The sequence below is a fragment of the Triticum dicoccoides genome, chromosome 3B, assembly GCF_002162155.2.
Source record: "Triticum dicoccoides isolate Atlit2015 ecotype Zavitan chromosome 3B, WEW_v2.0, whole genome shotgun sequence".
In the NCBI taxonomy this organism is placed as follows: domain Eukaryota; kingdom Viridiplantae; phylum Streptophyta; class Magnoliopsida; order Poales; family Poaceae; genus Triticum; species Triticum dicoccoides.
In genome coordinates this window covers 629,953,087-629,975,105 of record NC_041385.1, presented here as the reverse complement: position 1 = coordinate 629,975,105, position 22,019 = coordinate 629,953,087, and the positions used below count along the sequence as shown (strand labels likewise).

The 22,019-nt window shown below is 49.3% G+C and overlaps 1 protein-coding gene across 1 annotated transcript; it reads right to left on the bottom strand.

Moving 5' to 3' along the window:
- Positions 1–14,783: 14,783 nt before the first annotated feature.
- On the bottom strand, positions 14,784–17,677 carry LOC119277513 (ABC transporter G family member 6-like). The gene has a single exon (XM_037558798.1). The coding sequence runs from the start codon at positions 17,409–17,411 to the stop codon at positions 15,138–15,140; it is 2,274 nt and encodes a 757-aa protein (XP_037414695.1). The 5' UTR covers positions 17,412–17,677; the 3' UTR covers positions 14,784–15,137.
- Between the last annotated feature and the right edge of the window lie 4,342 nt (positions 17,678–22,019).

Genomic DNA, 22,019 nt, shown 5'->3' with positions numbered 1-22,019 from the left:
ATCCATGGATTGCGCCCGTGCCATGGAGCAAAGCGTCTAGAAAATGGTGGTACACATGTATGAAGTATACAGCACACCCGTCGCGTTCGCGTCGCACCCAGACGGTCGGTCGGTCTGGCACGCTGCTCTTCAAATGGAACGCACGTCATATTGTGTTTGCACACACATGTGTGACGGCAATTGATAACCGACCATAGCCACACTCCCCGGCCCCGCAAGTCGGATGACTTAATAGAAGAGGGAGATGAGCGATAGTACTAGAGAAGTGTTGTACTACGTTGGTGCCTGGATGATCCCTGCAAGACACGGAAGATCAGTTCGTCCATGCATGTGACCAGACTCCAGCAGACACGCCTGGATTGGCTATCATCTACATATCGTGCAGGCTGTGTTGTACATGGCTATAGTTGTGGTGAGAAATCTAAAAAAGCTTTCTTGTCATCTCGCAAAATTAGGTGTCATGTGCTTCGGATCACTGCGAGGGTTAAACAGCGACAACTGAGTTGGGCTACTCATTGGGGGCGCATGCACGAACAGTGACTACTCGGCTGCCATCTAGGTCAAGCCGGCTATGTTAATTAGGACATCTATCGACGGACCCCTTTTCTACGAGTTTATCTTTAATTTGAGCTTTGTTCCTCGTCTAGTTTGTCCGTCGGGATTCATGTTGTCTCCTTTGGGCAGTGAGGTTATGATTTCTTGTCATGTGGCGTTTTTTCGTGTTATATGTTATAATCCGGCGCTTCAGATCAAAATGACGACAATTGCGCCTCCGGGTCACGTGCATGAAGACTTCTTGACAGTCATTGACGAGGTCATGTCGGCTCCGGTAGACAAAAGAAAACTACTACTCCACTATATAGGCAGGAGCCTCCGCGCTTGCTTGCTAGTGTTGCTCTCTTCACACTGTCTCAGCCTCTCCAGATATAAACACAACAGTGGTGGCCACTCTCTCTCTCTCTCTCTCTCTCTCTCTTTCTCTCTCTCTCTCTTTCTCTCTCTCTACTCACCGCTGGTCACACATCCAGCCGAATCCTCTCCACCGGGAAGGTAAGATGGTGCAATGTTCACGCGGTCGTCCTCGGCGACGGCCCTTACCCACTGCTGGGCGCGTCCCGATCAGCCTGCCTTGCTGTTCTCTCCCAAGTACCGCTGGCGAGGGAGGGCCTCCGACCCCTTCTTCCTCGCTGTCGTAGTGTGGGCAGATCCGGCCTCCCGCCGCCCACCTAGCGATATCCCAGCGGCCATCAGGTATAACTTCCTTCGAAACCAGCCTTGCTCTACTTCCCAAGCTCCTAACATCGCTGCATTTGTATCTTTTACTATTTCTCAGGCCCCCTCGTAGATAGGATCGATCGGCTGTTCGAAAACCACCTATTTTTTTATGTTTAAGAGGTAAAACTAGTTCATGCACTCAAATCTAGTACTACTTGGTTCAAACAAGGAAGAAAGGGGGTGGGGGTGGGGGAGGATTTGTTACCTGAATCTAGGACTTGGTCAAAAGAGGAAATAATGTGGGCGAAAAGTAGCAGAGACTGGCTATCCAACTGGTCTCTAGGTCTAATAGGGAAATAAAGGGAAACGCAGTACAAACTCAATATAACCCGATCTATTGGTTGAAAAAGGAAAGAAAGTGGGGACTGGGGGACAAGTCAACAGAGTAAGTCAAGCACTAGATTTTCTAGCCTCACACAGTATACGGTGGCTATACCGAACAAAAATGGGACCAACCCAGATATCCTGTTCTGATGTTTGTTGCCCCGAGACACTCTTATGTAATGCCACTGGTAAAATGTAGCAGTCGCACTGTTAAAAGTAAGGACACGTTAAACCAATGTTGTTTTCAATGTAATGCCTCCAGTAATATGAATCAATGGCACTTCTTTACATGTCCTGCTAAAATTTCCCATTAAGATAAGTTGGTTCCTTTCGTTAGAAATGCAACTGTCCTAGTCTGCCTACTCTCCCGTGCCCAAAGTAATGTCGTATTTAATGGTTGTCATAGTTAATCCTAATGCCCACACTAATATCTAGCAATGCCACTTCTTTAGAAATTGCTACTGTCCTTGTAGGATTGCCATTCAGATAAGGAACATGCTTCTTTTCATTTGATGCATGTTTCATCACTTGTTAGTCACCCTCCTTTCCACATTTTTTGTGCAAACAGAGATATACATTTCACGCTTGATCTTAGTTGAACTGCACAAATGATATCCAAATTATAGTTGAGCATTCCAGGAGCTTCACAACCAACCTTGATGTTGCTCAATTTTATTGCAACTAATGAAGAAGAAGCTCTGTGGGTTTCATTTTCTGATGGAAATGGAACTGGGGCTGGAGCCCTTTTCTTAAAAAATATTGAAGAAGAAGATGCTAGCTCACGGGACATTGCTTCATTTTAGGTGAACTACACCAAAAGGTCCCATGAATTGAATCATCCATGTTGGTGACTGAAAGAGCCAGCTTCAGCATCCCAGTCTAAGCACCCCCGACCTCCATCCTTGCAACGCACGGTACACCTCGTTTGCCACCTGCTCGACCCTAGTGTCACTGATAAAATGAAGTAATAATACAGTTAAAATAGAGCGAGTGTCATCTCTATCATTTCATTTCCAATGTAGATAAAGAAAGTGCTTCTGTTTATTAATGTATGTTTCATCAACTAGTCCCATTGTTAATGTTTAAGCGTTTCTGCAAACTGGGGTGCTTAATTTTAGTTGATATGTACAAAAATAGAGATTTGAATGTCTCAAGGCGCCTCCTTGTACTACCGTTGTACATTGATGTTCATCACTAGCAGAAGGTGTATTTGGGAGACTTGGGACGATGTCCAGTATGAGGCATACCGTATGAGGCATCGCAGGGCCCATCTCGCCCTCGCAGCATGGCATACTATGATACTATCACAATATTTTCTTCTATTTATTTTGTGTGTTTCATCAACTAGTGCCACTATAATGTAATCATGCTTTTTCATTATCTGTGCAAACAGGGTTATTCAGTTGCATCTTGGTGGAACTGCACAAATGTATGTATGGAACCGGCATATATGCAGAGCGCGAGGTGTTCCAAGTAAAAATTACCGACACCAACCATGCTGCATGCATGCATTGGCATCCACCACCACCAGTGGGATGTGTGGTGCTCTCTGTGGAAGGATCTTTCTCGGCAGCAAATCCTCTAACCAAATACTAGTAGCTTATATTGGTAGTTTTCTAGGGAGTACTCTTTTTTGAAAGAAGCACCAATCTGTTTTTCTTTGTTTGTACACCGTGTCACAACTTTGACCCAAAGGTCCAGAGCTATTTTAGGGTGATTGGTGTAGTACTCGAAGACTGATTGTAAGCATGATTTTCATTAGCTGTCACACTGATTGTAAGCATGAGCAGGTGGAAGATTAGGTTGGTGCGAATCTTACCTTAAACCCTACCGCCGCCGTTGAAACGAGGCGAGCGTCGAGGGAACCGTGGAGAACGGCGGGGAAGTGACGTCGCGCCATCCGGCCTCCTCTTGCGGTGGGAGAACGAATACTCCTGTGGCTCCGGCTGGCTCTGCACCCTCACGAATGGCACACCATACTCGATCGATTCGTTATCCTCTGGGTGCTCGACCTTCGACCTGTACGCCCACCACCTCCGCCTGATTGTCGCCTCGGGCGAATCTGTCTACTCCATCGCCCAAAGGAGATACTCGATGAACTCGAAGGACTGCGGCGTGACTGCCGCCGAGGAGTACATGTACATCGCCGCCCTCATCGCCGCCGTCTCGCTCTTTTGCATACATTGCCACATGGCCCACACCATCCTCAAAATCTCCCACTCATTCTCAAACCAAATAAGGATCTCCTTCAACCTGGCTAACTTTGCCTGGTCGCCGCCGGCGATCTGCCTGATTCGCTGCTGCATCCTCTCCATAGATTTCTTCTGAGTGGTCCGGTGCTAGCTTTGGAAGATGGGAGGAGAGACGAGTGGTCTTGCAATAGACAAGAGGGAGAGGCGAGATGGTGGTTTTGGAATGGAGATGATGGAGAGGAGAGGAGGTGGTTTTGCAATGGAGAAGATCAGAAGAGGGAGAGGTGAGACAATGGTTTTGGAATGGAGATGATGGAGAGGAGAGGAGGTGGTTTTGCAATGGAGAAGATCAGAAGAGGGAGAGGCGAGACGGTGATTTTGGAATGGAGATGATGGAGAGGAGAGGAGGTGGTTTTGCAATGGAGAAGATCAGAAGAGGGAGAGCCGAGACGGTGGTTTTGGAAAGGAGATGATGGAGAGGAGAGGAGGTGGTTTTGCAATGGAGAAGATCGGAAGAGGGAGAGGCGAGACGATGGTTTTGGAATGGAGATGATGGAGAGGAGACGAGGTGGTTTTGCAATGGAGAAGAGGGAGAGGAGCGTGCGGCAGCGATTTAGGATTGGACGAGAAGGCCGGCGCGCTGTGACTGGATCAAAATCAAAATCAATTTACCCTTCAATTAAGAAAGCAACCCCACATTAACTAGTCTCCCTTTTATTCTGGGTCATAATTGACCATGATTTTCGCACATAAAATATATGTTATATGTTGCAAAAATAATATAATTTGAAAGTACATTCAGATACGAACCAAACGATACAATTTTTGGTGACATGCATTCACATTTTGCATGGGGTACGTGGTCAAACTTTGACCCAAAATACGCAAAACAACAAAAGAATACTTCCAAGACTAGCGCCGCTCTTCCGCTCTTCTCCTCTTAAACCACCGCCGCTCCTCTCCTGTTCCAATCTAAATCCAGCGCCGCTCCTCTCCTCTTCCATTTCAAAACCACCGCCCCCTCCTCTCCTGTTCCAGTCCAAAACCAGCGTCGCTCCTCTCCTGTTCTAATCCAAAACCAACGCTGCTCCTCTCCTCTTCCATTCAAAAACCACCGTCGGCGAGTGAAGGTGCTGTGGAGAAGTAGATTGATGGAGGAGTACAACCAATACATGAGGATCGCAGATGGCGACCCTGTGAATCTAGCTAGGATGTTGGAGATACAATCTTGGTTTGACAACAAGGACCAACTAGCGGCGACGGTGACATCCATGGCCAAATATCTGCAACAGAGTGAAAAGGCGGCGATACTCCCGGAGGGAGTCGCGCCGGAGTACATAGAGCTGCTCCTCTGGGCCATGGAGCAAACAGATTCACCGAATCGGATCGTGAGGGAGCGGTGGTGGGAGTATCGATCCCGGATGGAGCATCCACCAGAGATTGAAGGATCGAGTATCTACAGGGTGCCGTTTGTGAGGGTGTCCTGGCAGAGCGAGCTGGTGGAGTCTTCGTCGACCGAACCCAACTGCAAGAGGAGAAAAGTTGTTGGCCCGACTATGCTTCCCCGCCATCGTCTCCCTCGCCTTTCACATCGTCTCACGGGGCGGCTGTCTGCCGACGAGGAATAGGAGGGGGCTGCCCCCTCCCCCCAGCCCAATAGTCGGCAGGTTGTGAATTGTCAGGAGGAGCTTAGGGTTGTCAGTATTTGCAGGTTGTTAATTGTGTTTTGTGTTGTGTATTTTGAGAGTACTTTTAGATATGAATGTCTTTTGAATTTCAGATTTGCAGTATTGAGCATATGAAGTATTTTATGAATTCTAGAGATCTATTTTTAGCACTTAAAAATGTAGTTTCATAGGAGTATAAAAGTGCAGACAATGTGATTCTCAGAGAAGAAACTGCAAGTTTCAGTTTCAGATAAGAAACTGCAAGTTCAGTTTCAGATAAGAAACGGCAACTTTCAGTTTCAGATAAGAAACTACAACTTTCAGAGGCAGAACATTTATATTAACACGGCCTTTTTGAAATAGGGTTAACATCATGTTGGAAGTTTTATTCATGGTCAAAAATGGAACTACCAGCCAGTTAACATCATGCTGATCAACATTCATGCATAGCACGCATAGCACATCTTCATATGATGCACAGTCAAAATGCCCACACAATGTCGAGTGTGCGAAACACAGAGAAAATGAGGGACGAAGTTTTGGCAAGTGTTGGACGTGATTTTGGGTTGCCCCGTCTAGGCTTTCATTTTTAACATGCGCAGCCCACGACCTCGGATGGGAGGTCCGTAGGCCTATTTGTATTTTCTTAGGGCCGTCATGTATCGACCGGCCTATGGACCTCCCATCCGAGGTTTTATTTTTGGCAGCCCAATTTATGTATTTTTTGAAGAAAACGCAGAGGTCTGTTCTATTTTTGTATATAAGAATAGGAACGCCAGGTCCAACTTATGTTTCCCTTCTAACTATATTATATATATATATTAAAATTATTTTATATGTTATTATATATTATTTTTATTGTCATCATATATTTAACAGATACTTACATATGTAAGAAAACAATATCCCACATCTTATTAACTTATAAAAATAATTTCTTAACAAATAAAATCCTGGAATGTTTTGGCACGAAAATCCTAGTGATTGTGTACTGGTAAGATTTAAGGACGAATGTAATAATATCACTTATTATTTAAATATATTTATAACAAAATGCTCAACCCCTTTCTATTTTTGATAACATTGCTGGTCCAACCCAACATTATAATTAGAATCAGCCCAGCAAAATAGTGTATTTCGAGAAAGTGCAAATGGCCTGTAATTTTTTAGGAAATAAAATAAATGGGCTGCATGGACACTACATTATTTGTTCACCCAGCCCAGCTAATGGCTGTAATTCAAAAAAAAGATCAAATTGACTATAAATTCTACCGCGCAAAAAAAAGACTGTAACTTCTGAAAAAATGGGTTGAATACGTGCCACAATTTTGGAGGCTGAAATGTGGGCCAATAGGTCGAAACCAACGCAAGTCGTTGTCAATTTAGTCAACAAATGATTCTGACATGTTTGTCGTTGGATTTACATCCAACGACCGGCATCCATCTTCAATCTCTCGTCTTCTTCCTCCAGCGCCGCCAGGACCACCTCCCGCCTCCTGCTGCTAGCAGTTCTGCTTAGACGGCTTCGCTATGAAGCGCTACTCCACCGTTGGTCAGGCCATCCCTCCACCCCTCCACACCTCCAGTTCTTCTCCACCGACTACCGAACCAGGCCGCACTAGAACCAGTTAACCCTCGTACACCTCTCCGTCTGCGACTCTACTCCCGCGTCTTCCCATCTCTGGCTCGTTGCTGACCGAGGCCTCGCCGTTGTCCACCACCTTGGATGCGCTCGGCGCGGCGTGGTCAACGTGGTCAACAAACGACACCATCGGAAGTAGACTCTGCGTGGAGAGGCTGACAGCTGGGTCCACGGCCGCACACAAGGAAATGCCTCCTTATTACGCGCAAAATAATAATTTCTCCACCTGACATCTTGGACCCACCAGAAGGGCCTCTGTATTTCGCGAAAAAAATGTGCCCCCCGCTGACATGTCGGACCCACCAGCTATCTTCGCACGCAAGGAAGTGCCTCCTTATTATGCACAAAAAAATGAATACTCCCCCTGCCAGCTGGAACTCAGCATAGTGGGAGGCTGACTTGTGGGCCTACCAAGTTGATGGGGACGGAGGGCTTTGTTAACTTAGTCAATATGAACGATTCTAGCTCCTGTTACCGTACGATGTCCATCCAACAGCCGTAGTGCTTCTTCAACCTCTGGTCTTCTTGCTCCAGCCGCCCAAAGCAGCGCCGGTCGTGCCGCCTGTTCCTGCCTCCCGTGGCCCGCTGTGCTGTCGCGGAGGCCTCAACGCCCCCTACTATTCCCACCGCTGGCCAGGCCCTGCGACGACGGCAGCCTCACACCGCAGCCGAACGAGTGAACCCTCATACTCCTCTCCGCATGGGCATCCACCGCCGCATCTTCACCGGCTCCGCGTCGTCCCCTTCCTAGGCCTCGCCGTCGTCCACCGCCCTGGTGCTCTCGGCGCGGTGTGGTCAACGTGGTCAAGGAACGAATTCCATCGGACGTGGATTGTACGTGGAGAGGCTGATAGCTGGGTCCACGGCCGCAGCAAGGAAGTGCCTCCTTATTACGCGGAAAATAATGATTCCTCCACCGACAGCAGGGACCCACCGGATGGGCCACCGTATTTCATGAAAAAAACGTTTCCCCCCTGACTGCTGGGACCCACCAGCTACACCTTCGTACGCAAGGAAGTGCGCCCGGGCAAAAAAACGATTCGCCCCCCTCACTGCTGGGACCCACCAGCTACATCTTCGCACGCAAGGAAGTGCGTCCGGGAAAAAAAAGATTCGCCCCCTGACTGCTGGGACCCACTAGCTACATCTTCGCAGGCAAGGAAGTGCCTGACAGTCGGGACCCACCTGGTCGAAGCGTACATAGCGTTATCATTCTGGTCACGAACGTGTACGTACATACTGGTCAATGTAGAGGTGCGCACATGTCGTAGTAGAGGCGCGCACGTGTCGTAGTAGAGAAGCGCATGTAGCATGTACATGTACGTACAACGGCGAGGGTGCAAGAAAGAAAATACGGCCATGTACATACATACGGGCGGGGTCTCGAACGCCTACTCGCGCATACATACGGCCAGGGCTCGTGAACATGGCTGGGGCGGAACGGAGAAACAGCGTCGTCGTCGTGTTCATGGGGAGGCAACGGAATGCGTCGTGTTCATGGGGAGGCAACAGAATGCGTCATGTTCATGGGGAGGCAACGGAATGCATCGTGTTCATGGGGAGGCAACGGAACGCGTGGGAGCCAACCGGCTGGGTTAGAACAGAATGTGTGGTCGTGTTCATCAGGAGGGCTTGGACGGAACAGGCGATGGAAACGAGGCCTGGCATACCACAGAACGGAGGAAACGGCCTTGTGTTCGACCGGCCATGTTCGAAACGGGATCCTGTTCATTGGGAGGGGTGTGGCGTACCGCAAAAGGGAGGAAACGGACCTCCTACGGTCGAAATGGGGGTCATGTTGATCGGGAGGGGTGTGGCATACCACAAAACGGAGGAAACGGACCTCCTACGGTCGAAACGAGGGTCCTGTTGATCGGGAGGGGTGTGGCGTACCGCAAAACGGACGAAACGGACTTGTGTTGGAGCGCTATGGTCGAAACGGGGGTCCTGTTCATCGGGAGGGGTGTGGCGTACCGCAAAACGGGACTCCACGGGATACTGTTCATCTCCACCGTCGACCTCCTCCAGCCTCCACGGGCTACTGTTCATCCACCGTCGACCTCCTCCAGCCTCCACCTGCGACTGTTCATCCAGCCTCCACCGCATGCTACACCATCGGCTACTGTTCAACCACCCCTCTCCACGGGCTCCTGTTCAACCACCCCTCCACGGGCTACTGTTCATCCACCCCTCCACCGTCTACTGTTCATCCAGCCCTCCATGGGGTCATCCTGTTCATCCAGCCCTCCACACCACGGGGTCCTGTTCATCCAGAGGCAACGCCACCGCTCACTGTTCATCCAAACCCCTCGCAACGCTCACTGTTCATCCAATCGATTGGCTTCAGTTAGCAGCAGTAGCGAAGAAATCGCTTGATCGGGTTCAGTTAACAGCCATCGATCGATCGCTCGGGTTCAGTAACGCGTAGCCTGCAGTGCAATCGCTCGGGTTCAGTTAGAGCCGACGCCTCGCTCGGGTTCAGTTAGAGCCAACGCCTCGCACACACACGCGTACGTGTATGAGAGAAACGCGCATCGCTCGGCCCCCGACCTCCCACCATAACCAAGAACTCCTCGAAATTTTCCTCGCCCTTGCTTTTACCACGGTTTTTTCCGTCATGGACGGCCCAAAGAATGTCATGCAGCTGCGCCTCCGGCCCGCCCAGGACGAAAAGCCCATTTTCTGTCATGTTTTTTGGTCATAGAAGTAGGAGCCCACCACATCTATGATGATACCGGGTTTTTTCACAATTATCGCCATAGAAGTGTCATATGCATGACAGGAAAAAAAATTGTTCGGCCCAAAATGTCACGGATGTGTCTTTTTTTTGTAGTGCTTGCTTGCTCAAAGTGCTTAGTGATATGCTCCATAGCCCTCAACTACTTTCTCACATCCACATATGTCCCAAACCAAAAGTCAAACTCGGCCCTACCGAATCTTTCAATCCGGCACCACCGTGTTCAATTGACATAGCCACTGCCAGAAACCCTAGTCTTTTCGGTCTCACCGATAGGGATCTCGGTCTCATCGAGATGGGATTTTAATCTCTCTGTTTCCCATCGTAACGTTTCGGTCAAACCGAGATAAGCGATCGGTCCCACCGAGATTGCAATGCAAACTCTCTGTTTCCCTTTCGTAACATTTTGGTCCAACCGAGATGAGCGAATCGGTCCCACCGAGTTTGCCTGACCAACTCTCTGGTTAGCTTATTACCAAAATTGGTCTCACCGAGTTTGTGTAATCGGTCTCACCGAGATTACGTTATGCCCTAACCCTAATGATATCGGTCCCACCGAGTTGACATGTTGGTCCCACCGAAATGCCTAACGATCACATTATGAACTAAATCGGTCTGACCGAGTTTAACGATTCGGTCCCATCGAGTTTGGTAAGTTGTGTGTAACGGTTAGATTTTGTGTGGAGGCTATATATACCCCTCCATCCACTCTTCATTCATGGAGAGAGCCATCAGAACATGCCTACACTTTCACTATCCATTTTCCGAGAGAGAACCACCTACACTTGTGTTGAGATCAAGATATTCCATTCCTACCACATAAATTTTGATCTCTAGACTTCCCCAAGTTGCTTTCCACTCAAATCTTCTTTCCACCAAATCCAAATCTTGTGAGAGAGTGTTGAGTGTTGGGGAGACTATCATTTGAAGCACAAGAGCAAGGAGTTCATCATCAACACACCATCTATTACCTCTTGGAGAGTGGTGTCTCCTAGATTGGTTAGGTGTCACTTGGGAGCCTCCGTCAAGATTGTGGAGTTGAACCAAGGAGTTTGTAAGGGCAAGGAGATCGCCTACTTTGTGAAGATCTACCCGAGTGAGGCAAGTCCTTCGTGGGCGACGACCATGGTGGGTTAGACAAGGTTGCTTGTTCGTGGACCCTTCGTGGGTGGAGCCATCCGTGGACTCGCGCAACCGTTACCCTTCGTGGGTTGAAGTCTCCATCAATGTGGATGTACGATAGCACCACCTATCGGAACCACGGATAAAAAATCTCCGTGTCACCATTGCGTTTGATTCCTCAAACTCCTCCCTTTACCTTCATATGCAATTGTTTACATTCTGCTGCTATACTCTTAGAATTGCATGTGTAGGTTGATTGCTTGACTTGTGCTAAGTTGCTAAAATCTGCCAAGAACTAAAATTGGAAAAATGCTAGATTTTTATTTGGTCAAGTAGTCTAATCACCCCCCTCTAGACATACTTTCGATCCTACAAATGTAGCATTGTGAAACTGATTTTTTGGAAATGTGTAATAATTTATTTCAAAAGAGTGAAATAGGTGATTTGGAAAATGTGCAATTGAAATATATGTCATTTTTGTGAAACAAGGTAGTAAAAAGTGAAATGTAGGTTTTGAATTATGAAAGAGTGACTATAAAAAGTGAAATTCTGTTGTATCATTTGTGAAACTGACTCTTTGAACATGTGTAGTAGTTTACTTCAAAAGAGTGAAATATGTTATTTGAAAAATGTGCAATTTAAAGGTGTTTCTTTTGTGAATCAAGCTAGTGAAAAGTGAAAAGTTGGTGCTGGACTATGTAATAGTAACTATGGAAAGTGAAATTGTAATGTATTTTGACATGTGTAATATACGTTTGAATTTCAACGTGCTAAAAAAATCCAAGATTGATCTCATTTTAAAGGTTTTGGCACAAGGAGTTCAAATATAAAAAAAGTTTCTAAAAGGAATATATGGTTTAAAAGATATGAATGTTGTAAATTAGCTAAGGCGGAATAAATGGTTGGATTTATTGTGTGGGAGAAGAAAAAGTGATTCTGCTACACTGTCATGCATGCATGTGAAGTATTGGGGCCTAACTGCTAGAGAGAGAGAGAGAGAGAGAGAGAGAGAGAGAGAGAGAGAGAGAGAGAGAGAGAGAATACGAAGATGAATAATATAGAAAAAAGTGCAATACAATGATACTTGGCCACATAGTGTGAGATGACAACTCCCAATTGGAGACCAACTTGCCGGTACCTAGCGGAACCGCGCAATTTTACTTTTCGGGAGAAAGCATTATTGTGACCGCAGGAGAAAACGATGGTAAGCGCGTGAACCTATGCAAAATGGCTACCAACCAATGATGAAGGAGTTTAAGTGTTAAGCAATTAAATGAAAGAATCTTAGCTAGTACAAAAGCTAAACACCTATGCATTAGGGAGATTAGTTGCTAAGGTTTTTAATGCACTTAGCACCTCACCTAAGCACCCATGCATTGATAGAGGCTTGTATGTACGATGGTGCGTGTTATAATAATTAAAATAATATTGTAATGGTTTTCACGCATGTACTAGTATAATTGTATGTACGTTGCAACAGAAGATAGTACATTGCTAAATTATACGCCACCTACTTGTGTTACCAATTATCTTTCTTCCCACCCTTGTCAGGCTGTGATCACAGTGTCCACTTGACCGCAACTCGTCCAAAGGCATTTGCCTCGACTATGACGAAAAATGCTACACTTACGAAAGAAACTACGTACGCTTACGTAACTTGACTAAAACTAATCCCTCCACCCCCCTGATTTTAACTGGGTGGGTCCCTCCCCCTAATTCCCTCCAACAGAAAAAAGACACCTAAGTTGTCACGTTAGTTTACGTACAACAGCTACGTAGGTGTAGCATTGCTCGACTATGACAAGGCCTCACTTCTGACCAACCTACAGAAGCTGGTATTAATCAATAAACGAAAAAGCTCAATGGAGCAAACATCTGCCGTCATGATACGGCCAAGGAAACCAACTAAGTTCCCTGAATAGTACTCCAATTGGCATGAAACAATTAATTCAATAATTGATGTCACGTTACAAGCTGTACCCTGAATTCTAATACTGGATGAAAGTAAACTTCTAACGTACGTACATTTCATGGTGGAAAGCTCCAATGTTAAACAATCACACACGTGTCGGAATGATGGCGATTTTAACAATGAAAAGAAGGAGTTTCTGAATTAGTAAGTGAAAGATTGCATCATTCTTTCTTTGAAAGATATCAGACAAACCAATAAGAGCATCTCCAATAGCTTGTCTATTCAAAGGCGATCCGGCGAGTAGGCGTTCGGGTGTGGGGTCGCTGGCCTACACCAAGACCGGGCGCCCCTCGCGTATGCATGCGCATTACTATACTGCTACGGCTACCGCACAACGCAGCGCACGCCATGCTGCTCGCGAGAGAAGCGACTCCCAGGTGCAGGTGTACGGGAAAAGAACAGTTTTCAAACAGGGAGAAGGCTTCGCCGTGCCGTCTCTCCTCGTCTCCACCCCCGCATGCATCGATCGCCTGCCGGTCGCCGGCCGGGCAGATCAGCCTGTGCTCTGCTGCTCCTTTTTTTCTTCTCCCAAAGAGGGTTCAGAGAGGGACGCCCTAGGTGCTGCTCCTAGCCTCTGCCGGGAATCTTGTTGCCAACGATCAGCCCCTCGGACGACCATGATCATGATGCTGCTTCCTCTGAAATGGCTCGGTTACCGCTTTCGTCCGTTCCAAGCCGAAGAACGAGCCGCGACTAGCACATAGCAGTACCACTGACAGTAGGAGGTGTTGACCATTTTTATGTTTCGGTACCGGGTACATTTTCAGAGGGGGAGCGGCATGTTTTGCGGTACGAAAAACGTTTCAAGGAAGTGATATATTCTAGAGAAAACTCGTTGAGCTACCAATCAATGGTTGCGCTCAAGCGAAACCAAACCCATCCTTGCTGCTTTCTCCGCCACAATACTGTTGTTAAATTCTCCTCTAGAACCAGAGAGATGTCTGATCAGTTGCACTTGCACAAGCAAAGCAGAGCAGAGCAGAGACTTTTCCGGATGGATGCAGTATCGGAGAAGCGAACGGGAGAGCACGTAAAGCTGGTGCGTACGTTGTCTCGTGGTTAGTCCTGGCCATCTCAGGCCCGGCCCTGTCGGCCCACCCAGGCCCGGCCCTAAAATCCAGGGCCTAGGCCCGATGGGCTTGCCCATGGGCCGGGCTTGGGCCTAAGTTTTGAGCCCATCAGTAGGGCCTGGACGGGCTTGGGCTTGGCATATTGTCATTTTAAGGAAGAGGCTCGGCCCACGGCCCTAAGCCCTAAGGGCTTTTTAGGGCTTTTTATCAGATGGGCTGGGCTTGGACTTGAAAAGTAGGCTCAGTGATAGGGCTTGGGAGGGCCTGGGCCTCAGTTTTCTGTCGTGGGCTTTTCAGGCCCGGCCCAAGCCCGGCCCGGCCTGGCCCATGGCCAGATATACTCGTGGTCATTCATTACGACCCGTATGACCCTTTGGTTATGATAAGTAAATCTAACCATCACCCAACCAAACCCATGTCTCCCTCCCGCACGCTTCCTATCTAACCCAGTCTCTGTTATAGTAACATGCAAGCTAGCCGTGATATTTTCATGTTAATATGCGTTGCAAGGCGTGCTTGGAATGCACTATGTTAGTATAGTACCATCTGAAGTTCGGTTAAGAACATAATAAAAGGAATATAGTAACATGAGATAAGCACACATTTGTGCTCTGTTGTTCGGAAAGGGGTCCTGCTTTATTCGTTTCAGTGTCTATAAGAAGGAACGTTCTTCTTTTCTGCATCAGTGAACAACACGGCGCATGCATTACGAGTGAAGTTCCAAACCACACCCCACCAAATAAAGTGAAGCCGGAGAAACGGATAAGAGATCGACCACAACACAACAAAATCATGTTACTTTGCATCAGATTGCGTTTGTTTTTCATGAGATTTGGACAAGCATTTTGGAACAAAAATAGCAGCACTACGTTTCACAACACTACGAAAAAGGAACAAAAGGTGCAGTGGATAGGAAAGCATATGTATGAACCACTTAATTATTTGACTTGCAAAATCACAAGGAGAAGAAAAGTAGATAAAAAAAGAAGTCAAAAGCACATCTGTTTAACAATTACAGAAACCGATAGATGATAGTGTGGCGTCTGCTTAATCATGTCATCATCTTCTTCTTTCCTTGGACGGTTCAAATCAAACGTATGCATCCGCGCGCGCTGTACGAATGCACGGCGGCGTGATCACCTCCTCTTGTTCTTGCTGCCGAGCACGAGACTGAAGTAGAAGAGGATCCGGAAGAAGAAGCCCCACGCCGCCGTCACCAGCAGGCACTCCCACTTGCCGAGCTGCGTCACGGCGGCCTGCCGCAGCACGCTCCGCCCCGTGGCCACGCAGGTGTCGGCGCCGATCCCGACCCCGAGCGCCGAGCTGATGGACGCCAGCACCCGCTCCTTCACCGCCTCCGGCAGCGCCCCCAGCGGCGAGTTGTCGAAGATCTGCGCGCCGCGCACGAAGCACTCGCCGCCGCGCGCGAACTCGTTCTGCAGCACCCCCTCGAACGGGTACTTGACCAGCGACAGGTAGTGGAACCACAGCCAGTAGGCCGGTATCCTGTCCCGGTTGATGAAGAAGCCGCTGAAGAGCAGGAAGTAGGCGAGGATGGCCACCACCACCGTGTACCCGATCATCACGTGCGGGATCACGCCGGAGAGGAAGGTCACGAAGCCGCTCCCGGCCCAGAAGGAGGCCAGGATGGCCAGCGTGTAGAAGGCGAACCCGGACGCGCCGCCGGCCAGGCCCACGGCGAAGAAGGTGGTGAGCGCGAAGGCGAGCGACAGGACCACCAGCGGCGGGAAGGAGACGATGGCGTTGGAGAGCACGTAGGAGACGTGGCGGTACGCGCCGTAGGCCGTCTCCCGGAGGAACACGTACCGCTCCTGGAGGAACACCGGCAGCGCGTCAGCGCAGGTGTAGAACATGGTGGACATGGCGAAGGCGAAGAAGCCGAGCCGCTCCTGCGCGCCCTTGGGCGACTGATCCAGCTTGAAGAAGACGGTCGCCAGGATCGCGCCGGTCACCACCACGGCGCCCAGGCGGATGAGGAATAGCTCCGGCATGCGCCGCGTGTTGATCGCCGACCGCTTCGTCAGCACCTTCATCTCCACCCAGAACGGGTTCGCGTACGTGTGCATCGACGCCGCCTCGCCGGTGGACACGTCCGCGCCAGACACCAGCTTCCCGCGCGAGATGCTCGCGCTGATGGCCTCCTTCAGCGACATCGTCGGCGCCCACGCCGCGGCGTCGTCCCTCGCCGCGTGCATGAGCTTCCACGTGCGGTGGAAGTCGGCGAGAGGCTTCGTCCCCGTCGGCGACGCCTCGAGCTCGCGGATGAGGTCGAGCGCGAACTCGGCGCGGTTCTCGTCGTCGGGGACAGGGTACCCGAACTCGGCGAAGTAGGTCGGGAGGGCGGAGGGGGCTCCGCTGAAGACGGTGTGGCCACCGGACAGGAGGATGAGGCGGTCGAGGAGGCCGAGGATGCGCTGGCTGGGCTGGTGAATGGAGGTAATGACAATGCTGCCACTCTGGGCGATGCGGCGGAGCACCTTGACGACCATGAACGCCGACGTGGAGTCGAGGCCCGAGGTGGGCTCGTCGAGGAACAGGAGGATGGGGTCGTGGATGATGTCGGTACCGATGGAAACCCTCCGGCGCTCGCCTCCGGAGACCCCGCGGTGTCCCTCGTCGCCGATGATGGTGTTGGCGGCCGCGCGGAGGCCGAGCTGGTCGATGAGCGCGTGCACGCGCGCGCGTTTCTTGGCGGCGCAGAGCGAGCGCGGCAGGCGGAAGTCGGCAGCGAAGGAGAGCGTCTCGGTGACGGTGAGCATGGGGAACAGCAGGTCGTCCTGCATGACGTACGCGGACATGGACTTGAGGATGTTGCCCGTGAGCGGCTCGCCGTTGAGCGTGACGGAGCCCTTGAGCGCGTCGCGGGAGATGCGGTTGGCGAGGGCGTCGATGAGCGTGGACTTGCCGGAGCCGCTGGCGCCCATCACGGCGAGGATCTCGCCCTCCTTGGCCTCCCCGGAGACGCCGGCTAGCAGCGCCTTGGTCCGCGGCGCGTGCGCGTCGGGCGCCGCCGTGACGCGGTCGGAGCGGCGCTGCACGGGGAGGCAGAGCCCGCCGCCGCCGACGCCGTCCCCGCCATGGCGCGCCCGCCGGACGCTGTAGGTCAGGTCGGTGAACGCCAGCCGGAACTGGATGGTCCGGCCCGGCCCCTCGCCGCCCGCATTACTGTCGCCGACGCCGGCAGGCGCGGGCTGCGGCATCGGGAGGGAGAACACGGAGCCGTCGTCGTCCGTGCCCGCCGGGTCGACGGTGGCCGCGCTGACGAGGCTGAGCATCTCGGAGAGGGACGGGTTCCTCCGCCTCCCAGCTGGCGCCGGCGGCGCGAGCGCCGGCTCCGGCGAGGCGAGGAACGGGAGGCGATCGTGCACGGCTCGCGCCATGGCATGCATGTGTGTGCGTACGACGCGGCACTCCTGCTGGCTGGCTAGCTACTGGCGTAAAGGTAACAGGGCGCGGAGGCGAGCTTAAGTAGGAGGATGAGGGGTCGGGAAGTGGGTTTGAAGAGGCGATGGCGCTTCTTCTCCAAGGCAGCCCGGGCGAGGTGTGGTTAAGACTTTGTCCGGGGCTGGGAGCTCGTGTTTTAAAGAACTCGGCGGCACCTGTGGTGGTGCGGTCGGGATGTGGTGGTGTAGGAGATGGGGTGGTGACCAACGCGCGCCATTGCGGAGCAGCGGAGGAGGGGAGGAATCGGGGTGCGAGCGATGGCGGCGGGGGCGCGTTGCGTGCATGGTCTCCCCGGGCCGGGGAGAGGGTGGGGTTAGCTGACTGACACGTCTAATTCGTGTGTTGTAGGTTTGGGTGGGTGGTGAGGAAATGTTGACTTTCACACGGGAGCGGAGAGTTAGAAAGACAAACAAACTAAACTTTTTGAACAAGAAAGATAAAGACTTCCAAAAAAAAACAAGAAAGATAAACAATTGAGATATAGGGAGAGAACGGGAACGGTGCAATGCGTTTTGACAGGATCTTTTGTGGGTTATTAAACTGGCATATTGACCAATCCAACCTGGGCGCGCATGTACTTTTTTTTCCGAAAAAACTTCCAATCTATTCATCTTCAATCATTTTATGCTATTTTGTAACAAATACGGTTTTGTGTTATGGTACTCTGGGGCGAAAAATGCCATTTGGTTCCCGTTGTTGCACTGGGTTGATGCACTACCCGTCGTTTGGTTGCGCGCTGCAGTGTGATCACCCCTTCGTACTAGTGATGACCTTACCACACATGATTGAAACATCATTTCTGTCTTAACAAGGAAACAAATGTCAGTTCATCCTAACTACTAACAAATAGCAGTATAAATTAAAATTCATATGGCTCAAATAGGGGAAAGTACATCGACGTCGAACTCGGTGGAACTCCATCCCCTTCTTCTTCTTCTTCTTCTTCTTCTTCTTCTTCTTCTTCTTCTATTGTTGTTGTTTCTCCTTCTTCTTCTGTTGCTTCTTCTCTTCTGCTGCAGTTGCTTCTTCTCCTTCAGATCCTTGTCTGAGCTCTGTTTGCCCACGTTGCCTCATCCTACTCCATCCTTTTGTTCTTCTAGACTTCATTGTCAAAAGCCTCCACACCATGGTCAGAGTTATCAACATCATCAGCCGTCACATCTCCTCCCCCGGCACAAGCTCATCATATCCCCATTGTAGGATCTAGTTATGAAGGATGCAACATGCAAGAAAAAGCTTAACCTGGGTGGAAAAAGTGTGGAACGGCTTCTAGTCCGGGATCTTAAATCTATTCTTCAGAGCTCCAAATGCCCTCTAAACCATAACTCTAGGGCTAGAGTGTCTCAGATTAAAACAATTCCTGTGCAGCCCTAGGATAGTTCATGCCAGAGAACTCGTTTCAGATGTTACCTGGTTTTCCTGAAGGGTAGAAAAACACGAGGCCGACATGCATATGCAGCATCTCCAAGGTAGAACTTGCCATCAGGTCGAGACATGTCGAGAGAAAGAATGTAAGCATCATGGGCTGATCCTTCCTAGCCAGCTAACACATATGTCAACTTTAGATCAAAGTCAACGGCAGGAAGAACATTCTGGCTTGTGTAGTGCTTTCTACCCATGTATGATGCGGCTTGTGACTTCGTCACTCTTGCAGACACATGAGTAATTGCTACGTCTACTTTGCGTCATGTTTTCTTACTGTTATTTATAATGTTTGAGAGTTATAATCCACTTTATGATGCAATTGTAATGCATTTATCTCTTAAATTGCAAGATACATGACAAGAGGGAGATTGTCGACGGCTGGAATTTTGAGCTTGAAAAATCTACATTAGATAGAGCTATTCTCCGGAGCTCCAAATGACCTAAAAATTTACGGAGAATTATTTTGAAATACATAAAAAAATACTGGAAGAAAGAAGTAGCGAAGAAGACCCTCGGTGGGGCCACAAGCGAGGGGGTGTGCCCTACCCCCTAGGGCGTGCCCGGGTGGCTTGTGCCCCTCGGAGGTCCGTTGCTGCCCATCTTCCCCTATATAAGTTATTTACCCTAGAAAAAAAGAAAAGAAGACTTTCAGGACCAGCCGCCACCATCTCGAGGTGAAATGAGAGGTGGAGCACTTTTGCTTTTCGACGAAGCGATTCCGCCGAGAATACTTCCCTTCGGGAGGGGGAAATCGAAGCCATCGTCATATCCAACGCTCCTCTCATTGTGGGAGACTTCATCTCCATCAACATCTTCACCAACACCATCTCTTCTCCAAACCCCAGTTCTTCCCTTGCTTTAAATCTTTGCATCAAACCTCAAATTGGTATCTGGGGGTGCTAGTAGTGTTGATTACATCTTGTAGTTGATACTAGTAGGTTTACTTGGTGGAAGATTATATGTTCAGATTGTTAACCACTTATTATCTCCTTTGATCATGAACATGAATATGATTTGTGAGTAGTTCTATTTGTTCTTGAGGACATGGGAGAAGTGGTTTCCGTCCAATGTTTTGATGATGTGTTGTGTTGTTCTTCCTCTAGTCGTTTCGTGTGAACCTCAACTACATGACACTTCACCATGTTTGGGCCTAGGGGAAGGCATTATGGAATTAGTTTGTAGATGATGGGTTGCGGGAGTGACTGAAACCGAAACCCCAATTTATGAGCATAAGGGGTTGTTTCGGATCCATATGTTTCATGCTATGGTTAAATTTATCTTAATTCTTCTCTTATGTCTGCGGATGCTTGCATGGAGGGGTAATTATAAGTAGGTTGTTTGTTCAAGCAAGAACAACACTTTAGTTCTGGTCCACCCACATAACTACTTATCAAAGCAATGAACACGAGTCAATGAATCACGATGAAAGTAACTTGACTAATTCCGGTGTGTCCTCAAGAATGCTTAAATCACTATAAGAGGTACCTCCAGATTGTCATTAGAAATAATAAGGATTGGGTCACCTTGCTGAACCTTGTTACTTTTGTTACTTGTCACATGTTACCGATTATCTTGCTATCAAACTATCTTACAACACTTGCAGAGAATACCATGCTGAAAACCACTTATCGATTCCTTCTACTCGTCGTTGGGTTCAACACTCTTACTTATCGAAAAGAATTACAACCTATACATGTGGGTCATCAATGTCATCTATTACGCCAATGCAGTGATGGAAATGGTGTGAAAACATGGTCTACGATTGTATCAGAATAATACAAGCATGTCAAGGCATGAACTAGGAGTAGTGCTCACCTTGAAATACGGATACCATCTTGGGCTCGTGTGAATCTTGCTAGGAGTTTGCCTGGTTGGTGACTTGATTATATTTCCTCTGAGCTCACCAATTGTTGGGTTCTACGATAGGGTGCGTCGACTATAAAATAAATAAAAATCTTACCCGCAGAACATCCAGGAACATGCTATGAGAGATGGATCATGTATCGTTACCACTAGATGCGCAGTGCCGTGCAGTGGAAGTAGAGTTGGGGCAGCGTGTCTTCGGAGTCGTCTCCTCTTCATCCGATCTCCCTCGAACAGTCGGCTGTCTGATCCCATGTACAGGTTTGCCGCAGCGACGCAAGCGCGTCGCTTCTAATGATATCCGTGCGTGTAGGAGGAACACCATGCGGCGGACTGCTAGGTCTGATCACACAACCGACAACGAGTGGAGGTGGCTATTCGCAACACATGCAAAACCTAGTGACAACGCCAAAGCGATCAACCGCCTGAGTGTGCCGCACCTCCACTTTATATAGGCATCCGTCGCAGGCTCAACACTTGGGCCTCGCATGGACCCTAAAGCCCAATGTCTGTTTGGTCTGGATCCGAGTCTGAGTAGGATCACACCTGACTCGTGGATTGGAATAAGACATCACCGGTTCCTCCCCTTAAGCATGCGACCCCTTAGGTTCTCATTCACTTGGTCGCGAGTCAGATCACATCACGCTTGTCTAGTCGGTAGCGGCCTCTAGCAAAGTGTGCCAACTCCAAGTGTTTGATGAAGCTGGCTAGGCGAACCTATACATCACACTTCTATTCGCTTTGCCACACGATATATGTAGTTGGGCTCAAGGCGAGTCATTCATCCTTGTGCTAGTCCGACCTTTTTCTCGTTCCAGTGATGCCGACCACAAACCGGATTATCTCATAATCCTAGTCGCATGGCCATGCTTTTCTTGGTCGAATCACACGAGGGGCCCAGAGTATATCTCTCCTGATTAGAGGGGCAAATCCCATCTTGCTCGACCATGTCTTGTAGCATGGGTCTGGACAAGCTCGAACCCTACCATTGTAACAACCCAGTCATGGAGTAGCATTTGGTTGGCCAAAGCAAGTCTGTCACCATCCTGAGTACATGCACCAGCTTAGGTCTTAGGACATAGAATGTATGTTTTACTAGAGACTCCACATGACATATTGCTGTGTCTCATAGTCGGGTCTGTCCGACTCGGACCTTATCTCGACTCGAATCCGACTACATCGAATCCGACCATATCCTTCCAAGTCCATATTATTCAGTCAACATCCAATGCTCCATGGCTAGTGAGACCGAGCCATCCACCGTG

Bases quoted from the DNA above. Each gene is read 5' to 3' on its own strand.
- LOC119277513 (XM_037558798.1), bottom strand. From the start codon at position 17,411: ATGCATGCCATGGCGCGAGCCGTGCACGATCGCCTCCCGTTCCTCGCC.